The 13,218-nt window shown below is 39.9% G+C and overlaps 2 protein-coding genes across 2 annotated transcripts in view; one reads left to right on the top strand and one right to left on the bottom strand.

Moving 5' to 3' along the window:
* The window catches only part of LOC109485416 (germ cell-less protein-like 1), a 10,765-nt gene extending 5,205 nt beyond the window's left edge, over positions 1 to 5,560 (bottom strand). The window contains exons 1-7 of the mRNA XM_019789018.1: positions 5,323 to 5,560; positions 3,909 to 4,032; positions 2,742 to 2,838; positions 2,077 to 2,174; positions 1,657 to 1,703; positions 1,448 to 1,513; positions 1,027 to 1,092 (exon numbers count right to left, since the gene is read on the bottom strand). Coding sequence (XP_019644577.1) covers positions 1,027 to 1,092; positions 1,448 to 1,513; positions 1,657 to 1,703; positions 2,077 to 2,174; positions 2,742 to 2,838; positions 3,909 to 4,032; positions 5,323 to 5,453 — 629 coding nt within the window. The 5' untranslated portion in view covers positions 5,454 to 5,560. The remainder of the gene's footprint in view (positions 1 to 1,026; positions 1,093 to 1,447; positions 1,514 to 1,656; positions 1,704 to 2,076; positions 2,175 to 2,741; positions 2,839 to 3,908; positions 4,033 to 5,322) is intronic.
* A 232-nt stretch (positions 5,561 to 5,792) lies between these two features.
* LOC109485417 lies at positions 5,793 to 12,302 on the top strand. The gene is made up of 6 exons (XM_019789019.1): positions 5,793 to 5,955; positions 8,405 to 8,628; positions 8,938 to 8,996; positions 9,270 to 9,401; positions 10,567 to 10,641; positions 11,511 to 12,302. The coding sequence occupies exons 1-6, from the start codon at positions 5,829 to 5,831 to the stop codon at positions 11,524 to 11,526; spliced, it is 633 nt and encodes a 210-aa protein (XP_019644578.1). The 5' UTR covers positions 5,793 to 5,828; the 3' UTR covers positions 11,527 to 12,302.
* The last annotated feature ends 916 nt before the right edge of the window (positions 12,303 to 13,218 follow it).

Raw genomic sequence — 13,218 nt, 5'->3', positions numbered from 1 at the left:
TGCAGGGCATCAACCAATAGGCATGCAGCTTTCCTCTATACTTCTTGCTGATTGGCTGTTGGGATTTAACTTGATTAACACCTGCACAGAAGCATTTCCATACTGACAGTATGTCTGTATTCAAGTGTTTTGGTAGGTATTTCAAGCTTTCCTGCTCCAGCATTGGAATGCCGGGCATGGACGATTTTTTTTATTTTGAAAATCAACAGTTTGCATTATGCAATTAAAAATCCTCACCAATAAAGTAGGGAATAGCTATCCAACTGTTGTTTTAGTTGTATTTTACTTCATATTATAGTTATATCAATGTAAATCATTGTTTTCCCTTGTGTTTCCCATTCTTTCCCTGCCATGTCGTAAAATGTGGTGAACCCATCGCTGTATTTGCTCCAAAGCAAATATTGGCCTTTCTAGTTTAAGATGCATTATGTAACATTAGACTGATGCAACAAGTAAATTTTTTAATCATTTCTTTATAAGAAAGCTGAATCAACCCTACTGCAAATAAGTGTCATTCAGAAAGTGGAGGTGTCAAAACATGTCGACGACTAACGAATGTGTTAAAAACACCTAAGAAACACAGCTGTCAGCCATGTTTGTTTACATTTTGATAGTTTGTGGTGGTACCACAAACTAAGTGTGCCTCGTGTGGGCTGTTAAGGGAAGCATCTGTTTGCATCATTTTTGCAAATTAGAATAGAGTTCCATGATTTTGCAGTCCAAGAAAAGAAACTGTTGCTGTAGAAAGACTTTGAAACAGGAATTTGAACAGTTTGACAATGTAAACTGAAAGAGAACCTAGTGGCATGCTGAAAAAAGTTCTGAGTGGTGGGAGAAGTTAAGTGAAAGTTGTTCTGAACAGTGCCCATGAAAGTATCTGTAGAATAGGGAAAGAGAGGTAATTTTTCATCTGTGTGAGAGGTAGTCCAGCTTTGCAGCTTGAGGATAGCCAATGGCCACACAGACTGTCCTTTGAATGTGGTCTAAAACTGTTGTATAGGTGTTATGTGCACCATGAAATCTTACCTAAGCTCCTTGAGGAGTGGGATGCTCTGCTGGGCCATCAAGTTCTTCTCCAACCAGTCCAGACATCTGAAAGTACAGATTTTACAACAGGGGTGACTACTCTGTTACAAAATATCATGTTTACGGAAGGAAATTGTTTTTACTCTGTTTCTTCTTCTTGTTCGTCTTCCACTCCAAACACTGACCTCTGACCTGGCCAATGTCAGACTGTCCCTCACCATGGTAATTGTTGCAGTTTTATAATATGAGGGATTTAGACTCCTGTCACCATATATGTGAATGTGTTTGAGTAAGAATTAACAGAGCAGACCATATGCGAAGGTAAACATTATGCATTTGCTTTGCAAATGTTACCTTTCTAGTTTTCATTCTTTTTGAATGTTAGAAAAGGGTATTTCAACGCCTGTGTATGTAGACTGACCTGTTAGTGACCTCCCCCTGACCATACATCATGGCAGCCTGGTGGTACGAACACACCGTCTTGGAACTGTTGGATGGAGAAACAGTAATTTTATCTGACTGAATGAATGAATGATCGAATAGTAAAGTCTTTAATGCCCAGAGAACAGATATCCCATTTTTTGGACATAATTTCAAAAATAACAATTATTAACAGAAACATGTTGTAACCTGATAGTCTCCTTCATAATGTCGGCACACTGCTGGATCAGTCCATCCTAGAGGGCAGGGGAAAAAATATACTTTTAACATCATAAATTGATCATCACATAACCAACATGTCTAGGTTCAGATTGATAATTCACATGGCTCATACAGTTCATAGTTCTTCTAACCTGTGCATGAGTTTTCTTGGTAGACTAAGCCTATTTTTAATGACATCTCTGTCTTTATCTTTATCTTTACACACCAATTTTTATCTATCAAAGATGACATATTGGGAAATATTTTTGTCCGTCATGAGCAGCAAAATTCTGTCAAACGACGGAAAGCTGTACACTGGCTAAAACACCGGTTCTCACACCTGAACAGAGAATTGATTCTGAAGTCTTCAGAGCTACATGTATATACAGAGAGCTGTTTGTTTCATACCAGCTGTAGTAGTGAGGCGGCTGCCAGTACAGACACCACCCTGGATGGTTTGATCAGCACGTCATCCCTGTACAGAGAACCAAACGCTATCTGCAGCGCTGTAAAATACAAGATGTGTACATGGAATGAGTCTCAGCACAGGGCTTGAAATACAATGTACTAGTGATTAGTCAACATAGGCCGTTGACAATTTCATCCTTGTGTACCCTTTGTGTTGAAATAAAGTTTAGCATCGTACTGGTATTACAAACATATGTAAGGCCACACCGACTTAATTTTATGGATGACATCTGCGCGCATTGATTTTTGCCTGTTCTCAAAAAAAAAAAAACATCCTCTGAGGCTGTTAGCGATGATATGGACCAGGTGGTAACTCTGGAGGGTGGTACCCAGGCTACCAAAGCTCCATGACTCAAGAACGCAGTACTGCGTACAGTGCCGATTCATAAATTCTGCAAAAAGCCAGCATGTGCCGGCTTGTTGTATACGTCGCTATGTTCTGCGGCCACAAATTCACAATACCAGCTTTGTATTGCTGTGGTTTAGTAGCATTTTTATTTTTGGCAGGATTTTTATTCATTTGCCCGCACACACTAGCTTGGGGGTCTTCAGAGGATGTCTGACTGAAAATTTTGTCGGTGTGGCCTAAGTAGAAGAGAACTGACCTTCCTCGTCTATGTTGTCATCAGGAATGTTGAGGGTGACTTCAGACAGGTTAGACTCCTTCCAGGAACCACTGAACATACTGGAGAAGAACCCAGACTGGAGGGCAACGTGGGATATATAATTAAATCAAAGAAATTTTGAGAACATGTTGATTCTTGTCCTATTTATATTTACCAAAGGAAAACATATTGTTTTTGCTACGTTTCTTCCTCTCCTTCTCCAAACAGTGACCTCTGACCTGGTCAATGATCTGATTTGCTGACACCATGGTAACTGGTGTTGGGTTACTGTACTTACATAATGTTGCAATTTTATAGTAGGAGGGATTTATACTCATGTCTGACCATAATGTATTTGAGTAAGAAGTAACAGAGCAGACCATATATGAAGGTAAACATCATGCATTTGCTTTGCAAATGTTACATTTCTTTATTTATTTATTTATTTATTTCATCTTGTAAACACCTGGGTAGCCTCTACAGCATAATATTGCTGATTTTCAAGAGGGCCCAGGGTCACAAACAAATATAACATAACATAAAGCAAATTGTATAAAAGTAAATTATACAATCAAGTAACAAAAGTTAACAGAAATCAGTATAACTGAAAATCAGTATAACCGAAAAGTTAACATATATAAACATATAAACAACTGAACAAAAATATACAAATCATTGAATCAGTGGAGGTCAGAGGTCTGTTTAACAGCTGCCTTGAAGCGTTTCAGGGTTGGGATCTGTCTTAATTTCAGGGTTGGGATCTGTCTGAATTTCTAATTCCAAGATTCTACCAAGAATGGTCCTGCAGTTCCGGAACAAGCTGCTAGGAGGGTGAAACCTACACAGTTACATCACGGTGGCTGGGGCCATTGTTAGAGACATTATTTTCTGCTTATTAAAGGACAAATTTTGTAAAGTTATCTTTTTCCTCTGTTACAAATGTACTAACTTTTAGCTTCAACTTACAAGTGTAAATTCAAAATTTTAATTTTTCTAGATTCATAAAAGGTCACATGGTCCTCCCCAAAGAGAAAGACCCTACGCTGGTTGAAAAACAGTGTAGGGGGCTAAACCACATCATATAGGAGATTCAAATCACAGTGTATGGAGCCCCTACACTCAAACAGCCTAGTGATGAGAACCCTGCTGTTTGAACCCTACATGTACCTGACACAGGTAGATCTTGTGCAGTGGCCACTCCCTGCCCAGAGCGATGATCCTGATGTCACTGTTCTCTCCATGCAGGAACAACGTCTCATAGATGTACTCTGCTGTGTTCTTCATCTTCTTCCTGGAATTAAGGTTTTGAATTTCGGATGATGATTATGTTTACCGAAGGAAAACATATTGTTCTTGCTCCGTTCCTTCCTCTTCTTCTTTTCCAGACAGTGACCTATGACTTGACCAATGACATGATTTGTTGACGTCTGTCACCATGGTGACTGGCGTTGGGTTACATAATGTTGCAATTTCATGGTCTGCTCTGCTCCTGTCACCATATACTAGTACTACATGTATGTGAATGTGTTTGAGAATTAACAGAGCAGACCATATGCGAAGGTAAACATCATCAACTTCCTGCATCAACTTCTCTAGTTTTGTTCTTATTATTCAGTCCTCTAGTATTCTTTCTTTTTACAGTTCTTACCATAGGGGTTGGCAGAAAAAACTGTCCAGTCTGGTTCAACAGGTTTTTCCACCATCCAACAAAAAACACAGTCCAGACTGGACAGGTTTTTCCACCAACCCATTACCATAGTGGCAAATGTGCATAATTTTCTTGACATGACGGTCCAAATTCTACAGTCCAGAGTTACAGATTAACTTTAACTCACGATCACCAGTGTAAAACTTTCATCAGCAAGTTAATTTTGCCTACCTAAACTCCCATATACAAAGACACCTCTTTATTCAATTCAATTCAATTCAATTCCATTCTGTCTGTGTGTTCTGATCTACTGGGGTATCTATTTTGCTGTAAACAGCTGCTGAAGCACCCCACTAACACAAACACATCAATCAACTACTAATTAGTCATAAACTATAATGACTGCCTATCAGGGAGTGAACAAACATTAAAGACGTTAATAACAAGTATTCTCCAAGCAGATCTTTTCTTTTTGGGAAATATTTTTATACTGTCCTTGCAGCCACCATTTTTGGCTGTATCCATTTGTCATGCAGTTACCATATTTGGTGGGGTCAACAAAATTTCACAACAAAGAAGAAACCAAAATTAAAACGAAGAAAATGCGTCAAAAATAAGCTGAAGCCTAAACTTCTGCTAGAAGATAAGTAACGAACAGAAAATCACCGGAAGTTTATTTTTCTACGCATGCAAGTCGAAGATAAAATTATATGGAGCAACAGTCTTCACAGATGATTTAATTTATGAGTCTGGTCTAACCGTCTGGTTTTGGGTCAGTTCAACAGCAATCCACAAATTTCCATGTCACACAAGGTTTCAAGGTTTAAGATTTTGTGTATTTTACAACACGCTAATAAGAAAACACAGTAACCAGGACGTGGTTCGATATATAGAAGAAAGGAAAACGTTACGCAAACGCGCATGCAGACCTACCGTTTTGGTGTCTCCAGTTTCAGTTCTTCCAGGTCTTCTGATTCCAGCTCGTCTTCCTTGTCATCTCTTTTCCTCTTCCCCGGAGCGGTGTCCTCCCTCTCCGCGCTCCCGTACCCCATGTAATTCCCCATTGTGCCTTAAATTGTCCACTTCTTCACGAGAATAACGAACAACTTCGACAACTTTTGTTTATCGACGCCATCTTTAATCGCAAAGGACTGTGGGACATCCAAGTAAAGGTCAAAGTGTCATCTTACTGCCACCATCAAATTTTATTTCCCAACTTTTTTTCAATAACAAAATACGAGCATTTTACGTCCTTTTATCCGATTTATTCTTTATTCAGACACAAAACACTTTATTTTGTTGTAGATTATATAATTTCGGCGACGAAAGGTCAACAAAGCGCCTGGCAACGGCCCTAGCAACCGTGGCGTCATGACCCCAAACACCTGCGACCCAGTTGAATGAATCCGGGAAGAAGCCGTCTGCATGACTCCCTAAGAATGTCGGTGGCCACTGAAGAGTCTCGTCCCGCCACGGCCCTCTCCCGGGCCAGCATCTCAACATGGGAGATCCCCACACCGCACTTCCCGCACGAGAGGGTCGGCAGGGGCAGGGTGCTCTTCACAGGTGAGAGAAAAAATCCCTGAGGGTCTGTTTTTCGATCGATCGATCAATCTTAAACTCACACGCGTCTAGGACCACTTGTTTGTTGTGAAGAAAACTGAGACGGGGCTAGCCTAGTTTGTATAATGGATACGTTTTAAAGGCATATAAACTTGAGAAAGCACAACCGTTTCATTCAGATTTACCTCTAACGTTAATGTACGTAAAATCGCCATAAAACAGTGATTTTATGGTGATCTAGGTCTTAAGGGGGTGACTGGAGTGTTTGTTATGTAAACACATAAAGTAATTCTGTCTACATCGTGCAGCACTCAAAATAGATTGGATACAAATTCCAGACAATTCCGAAAATATGCAGAAAAACGTCACTTTAGATCTTTCATTCTGCATTACTTGAGACAAACCTGTGGTCCAAATTTAACATTTTCCCATTGAGATTCCGTCTTTTATTTTGTAAACAAGGCTAACTTGCCGGTTAACCTGTGTAAGGTGTGTAGATTATGTGTAAGTCTATCCCATTTTACACGCTCTTAATTGGTAAAAACGTTTTGTAAGAGCTTCATTGAGAAAGCCAACTTCACGTTACATACTTGTTTAAGGCCTCTTTTTAAAAGGAAAGAAGGAATGAAGGACGGGGTTACGTGGGACTAAACAAAGGCACACAGAACAAGTAGGGCAGGTGAACGGCAGGTGGTCACTTCAGTAGTGGTTGTGCAGGTTCTTTTTCTGCGTGAGCGAGAAAAAAACTTAGAATAAAATTCAGGACTATTTTTGTAAATAAAATTTCAAGACATAGAATGCTATTGTCTGGGTTGTACACAGTTGTGATTCAGTTTGTTTACGTCACATAATACGCAACAAGCGGTTTCTACGTGTGTGTGTGTGTGTGTTTTTTTTTTAATTTATTTTCGTTTAAGAAATTAAATTGCACAGTGACCCAATTCCGCCCTCATGTACATGTCTACATCGACCCCAAATCAGGTCCATTCGATTGTCAAACCTGAAATTCTACCCGAAGATATTTTGGCCACAGATTCCTTCTGTTATTATTCTCCTATGACCTGGCCAAAGTGCCCCACACAATACGCCGAAATGATTAGAAGGCTGTGTAGCATAGTTATCTATAGTCACGCCACTATGACCACATGACCGTCCTAAACAACTCAAGCCAACCTTAACGCCCACAGCGACCCGAAATTGTCCCCACTGACGCTCTAATTGTCATCATTTTCATCCTCTTTATCAGTATTCTTACCGACCGTAACAACATGGTATATAACGTTACAGAGTGACCTCATTAAATGTAAAACAATCTCGCTGACATATATTTTACGAACATTGGCATAGTGAATAATGTATCCGTGGGGTCGTGTGGCGTAGCAGTAGCGTGCTCGACTTCGACTCGGAACCAAGAGGTACCGGGTTCGAGTCCTGACATGGCACCGATCTTGTGCCCTTGGGAAAGGCACTTAACACGACTTTCCTCTCTTAACTCAAGTGAAAATGAGTATTGTCATGTTCCGTATTCGTCCTATGCGTTGGCGACGGCATAAAATAAGTTGATATAACTTGAGTGTGTCGTCACCATGTCTAGTCATAAATTGTTAGAATAGAAAAAAAGAATAATGTATCATAAATTGATAAAATGTTCGCCCTCTTTCCTTCAAATTGATGTCACGAAATACATGTAAAAATTGATCATTTGACGTGTTTGTCACTTCACTGTAACATAACAAGCCGTTGCTACACTGTTGAATCAACAGACGGTAGTCTTCAGCAAGTTTTAGAATGTTGTTCTTACACTGTGGCGTCTTTTGTGATACAGGCTTGTTTCTGTGTGTGCATAGCCCGTAATGGTGATTGATTACTGTTGCGTGTTTCTTTGTGTGATCTTAGCTAATGGTAAAGCTTTATTGTCGCCGGTGTTGTAGCTAAAATGTCTTCAAACGTCGGTTCAAATGGCACGCGTTCAGGCTGTACATGTTTTATGTATTTCTTGACTATGACGCGTGAGATGCTTTTTTCTGTGACTAAGTACCCCGTTTTCAATTGGGGTATAACAAAATCAAAAAAGAGGGAAAACTAGACAAGAGAGACAGGAGGTTTTTTAACTATTTTCTTTTTTTTTTAACTTTTCGACGTAACTGAGACATAGACAAAGAAAGGGGGATAGAAAAAGGATGTGCCAACCAAGCTACCGGTATACCCACGATAGGTTACTGTCCAAGTTAGAGATGTTGACGAAACAAAACTTAGTCGGTCTCTTTTCCATTTCATACATGCAGTTATTTTTCTTCAGAATTATTACCTTGAAGAGGCGGTCGCTAGATATAGAATTGAGGGTGTGCACTGTGCAGTCTTGAATGGATATTTTTTTTGTTCGTTTCTAACACTTTTGTAAAAGAGTTTTTCATGCTTAGTTGACTGATTTTTTTTCTTGACCAAACTCTAGGAGTGGACGGCATGTCCGACTACCGTGTAAACGTCCCAGACGAGGTCCGTCATACCGGTATTGGCACCATGTCCCCGGAGGGCACCAGCGAGGTGCTGTACCTCTGGCGCGCCGCTAGGGGGACTCCCTTCCCGCTGGGGAAGCACCAGAGGGTCGGGGAGATCGGCTGGGCCATCCCCGAACTGGGGGACAAACGGGCGCTGACAACTAACGCACATTTCAAGGTATGTTATACGTCATAAGTAACTACGTCACAGGCCCATAAATCACTGACGGGTCAGGCCTGTTACACTACCCCCTCTCCTCTAATCAGCGTGCGTCCTCGTACGCTACCTAACTACGATCATCAGGAGAGTATACTAACTAGAATCACCGTACAATCAGAACATGAGAAAAGACAGAAAAAGGTGAAAAATACAGAGTTTGTAGACCATTTAGGTTAAAATTGACAATTGTTACTGAAGAAGTTCTAGCGGCTTTTTTCGTCAAACAGTAGTATTTTCTAACCATGATTGCTCCCTTTGTTTTTCAAGCTTGGAGAGTTTCGAGAAGCTTGTGAGAACAGCTACACACATCGGTACCAGAACCCATGGTAAGCGTCTACTGTATATGACATCGTATTGACAATCATAAGCTCGTAGCTAATCCATAGAGAATGGTCGAACTTTTCTTATGCCTATAGGACTATTAACATGAAATATTATACATAAAACATCAAATATAATACATTAAACATCAAATACTGTACAATGCATTATCAAGATATATAATACATTATTTACAAAGATTAAAAACTGTTTTTTGGGAAGCCTGAAATAAAAAAAAAAACAGATAAATCGGAAGTGATCACTGACCTTACTTCCAGGGGGAAGGGAAAAGACATGAAAGCGACGGACCAGGAGCGAGGACGGACCGCGGAGGGCGGCCGGGCTGTCTCCCGGGGAAGTGCACGGCCTCCGACCCGACCCGTGTCCACCATCGGAGACCTGCCTTCTAGGTGAGCCATTGTCCTGTCCCATTTTTACCGTGGCTGACGTAGGTACCGAGGTACAACGTCTACGAACGATATCGCTGTACATGAAAATGATCATGTAGCCTGGTATCGAATCTGATTCGTGGCCGGGGCCGCAAGAGCTCTGTCCCGCCCGCCTCACATAGGTTTCCTGGTGTGTATTTCACGAGAGATTGATTCCTATCGTGTTGGGGGAAACCAAATCCCCAAGCATACTGTCTCTTATTGGCGTAACACTCCTACTGGGACGGCCTGTTACACTGGGCGGGGGAAGCTATTCGAGCCCCCGAAGGCACAACCTGCCGGAACAGCCCAATACCCCCAATCACGTAAGACTGGATACCAGGCAAATGATCATGTACATGCAAATTATTTGAACTCGGACGATGATATGCAAATTATCAGCAGGGAACGGGAAATCACCAAACTGTCACTCGATTTTGTCTACCACTTGCCACCTATCTTAAAGTTTAAAGCTGTAAAATCAATGGCAGAAATACACGAGAAAACTGTTAAAGCAAGCAAGAAACTGGATGGATGTTAAAAACTGTCAGACGTTTCAAGTACCTTGCATTTGTACCTTTCGTCAGTGGCTAAGAGAATCTGTAGTTGGAAAGGTATCAAAATTTATCCTCTGATTTTTATAATCTATTCACTTACTTGAGTGGCCGCTTTCTTGTGTTTATCCCAGTACCTGCAGCTGGATGTCTAACCTTCATCGGTGTTATGACAGAAATAGTTATCATGCTATTGAATCCTAAACGGTGGATTCATTCGTAGAGTTGGAAAAAAGACAGCAAAAAGAGTCTCGGTAGTTGATGGTTTAGTTTGAATGGTGGTAAACCATGTATCACAAACATGATCTGTTCCCACATTTTCCACTGTACAAAAAAACGAGAAGAAGTTGACCTGTCTGTATTAGCTCAGTAACTAAAACACTTTGTATTAGCCTAGTATAGTACCCTTGTATGTTCCTTATGTATGTATGTCTTAAAGTCAAGTAGTGTATCTTTTGTCTCCACTTTTCTACATACGTCTGTAATGTGTATGTTAAGTCTTGACCTGTACCTAGCCCGTCGTGGCATGAATGTACAATAATGGTATTTCATTTCATTAACCTAGCAGAACTATTTGCATCTCGTATCCACAGATATTATCGGCCACGTATCACCGGAGAAAGACGATCTTCCATCGGCAGTGCCTCTATACACAGTTCGTCATCTAGGTAATAGACTTCTCTTTAGCTCCGCCCATCCCCCACCAATGCAGCCATCCCATTGGTCGAATCACTAATTAACACTCTCTCATTGGTTGATCTGCTAATGTGATGGACAGCCAGGATTGGTCGATTCGACGGGCTGTCCCTATCCAACCCTTACCTCTGACCTCTGGTTTATCTTTTCTTTCCTGTACTAACGGATGTTCTTGCTTGATTCCAGCTTTTCCCTACTACTGAATGAGTCTTTCCTTGCTAAATGCTTACAAGTGCTGGCGTTGATCTGTCCTCATTTACATGCTTCTGTAACTTTCTCCTGGGCCAACATGAGACCATATTCCCACCTAACCCATCATCCGATCTTCTCAACTAATGTCTGCCCGCCTTTGCCTTCAATGTGCTGATGGAACTTCTAACGATCTTGCTGAATTTCAGCCTACAGATTGAATGTTTGCCTGCAGAGTGCTTTCAGCAATTTGCTTCTGCGTGCGATCCTATGAGCTCTGTTCTCACTTCCAGGTTCTAACACTAACTCTTATCAGGATTTGGATTTGTAAACTCATGTGGTATTGTGTGGTGTTGTGTATGTTTAATTTGTGTATCTTTTGGCACCCGAAATCAGCCATGCTGCCTGGGTGGCCAATGTATTGCCTTGTTGCAATTGAATTAAAATAAATAAAATTGTGTGGTGTCTGGTGGTGATTTGTGGAAAGTAAATATTCTATGTTTAACCATGGAGGTAAAAAAGATCTCTTTTTTACCTCCATGGTTTAACTGATGTGAAGTTGAAAAATCAGTGCGTGGACGACTCTTATTTTCCAAATCAGGCTTTTTTCCTGAAATACATGTCATAATGTTTCACGAACTTCTATTTTCAGGTCCTCCATGCGCTAAGAACTCTTCATCCTGACTCGTACAGTGAAAGGAAAACTTGAAGTATTGAAAGCCAACATGAGATTTTCACGGCCGCCATCTTTGTTTTACACGTAGTAGGTCAAGTTTGAGAGCTGAACACATATTTGTATTACGTCACATATTAGTATTTTTCCAATCATAGTTTGTCCAGATTTATACATATATTATATCAAAGATCATATGATTTCGAGGAAAATCAAATGTTTGAGGAAGGAAACTGCGTATGCTGCTATTACATGTGTTAGAAGTAATATTTTAGTCTTTTGATCTGTGATATGAGATTTGCAATGTGAAGAAGAATGAGCTTAATTGTTCAGTGTTATTTATATGATTTGAGCTTCAGCATGATGAAATGTTATTTGGATATGGTTAAACTTTGTGAATATGGTATGGAAACAATCAAGGATGTAATTGAAGGAGAATTCAGCATCAACAGAATGGTTAAAAACTAGTGAAATAAAATAATTGTAAACTGAAATTTTGCCGTGGGACACTGCATGAAAATCTATCTTTACACACAGCTTAAAGTATGCGTAAAGGTTACTGTTTTTTTCATTCGAGTGGATAATAGGAACTTTACGCACACTTTAAGGCATGCTTAAAGATATGATTTTGAGAAGTGATTGACATTTGTTTATTGTTATGTTGACTCCACTCTGGTTGATTTAATTTGGATGTATACATTTTGCTGATCACTACAAATTGATACCTGCACTATCTTGTGTGCCATGCATGATTAAAAGCCATTACAAATGCACCGACATGTGTGGAGTATTTTTTTTTAATTCTCCCAAGGCATTGTATTATATATATCCTGTGCCCTTGTCACAGTTAAAACAGCCCTTCTTGCATTCTGCAATTAGAGTTTACAAAAATTCAATATCATAATGTCACTTTTAGCCTTAGTTTCTCGTATTGTATTTTATATGGACTGGTGATTTAAAAATTTGTATATTTTGATACATAGACCTTCACAGTCAAATGTATTGCTTTGTAACTTTATGTGAACACCACCATCACCATTGTAATATTGCGATTCGGGGACGGCACACCATGTTTTCTCCGTATGTTTCCTGCATGTTTGAAATTTTCTACGAATTTGAACAAGCTACTCCAACAAACGTTGCAGTATGCTTACAGTACAACGAGACAAAGTAACAAATAGTTTAAGAGTTTACAAACGAATCTATCTATTATTTGAAATGTTTTATTAGAGATAGCAGTCGTCCATGCAAAAGATGCACATCTGAACGCTAGAGCTCATCTGACTATCAATATGTATAGTGACATATCATTGCCACTTCTGCTTTTGCTTGTATGTTTTTTTTTGTTCTTTGTTATATCACAACTAACACGGACCTGTTTTTCCACGAACTAATTATCCAGCATGGCTACCAATCTCTGTCCGGCAAGACAACCACTCTGAATGGTCTTTGTAATCTCAGTAAACTTAGCACATAAACAAAACCAGGACGTGACAAAACAGTAATATATAATGATATGATGGCATCTGGTTCAATAGTATCTCTTAGTATAGTGTAATGTCTAGTACATGTATGTTAAACCTACACAGTGACTACGGGAATTATTTTGTATTCCTTACATCATAAACGGCACTGAACAAGATTTCGGGTAGAATAGCGTTAGCAAAGTTGCTTAATCACAACCACT

The sequence above is a fragment of the Branchiostoma belcheri genome, unplaced genomic scaffold (genome assembly GCF_001625305.1).
Source record: "Branchiostoma belcheri isolate BF01 breed outbred unplaced genomic scaffold, Haploidv18h27 scaffold75, whole genome shotgun sequence".
Classification (NCBI taxonomy): domain Eukaryota; kingdom Metazoa; phylum Chordata; class Leptocardii; order Amphioxiformes; family Branchiostomatidae; genus Branchiostoma; species Branchiostoma belcheri.
This window is presented reverse-complemented; position numbering and strand designations above follow the sequence as displayed.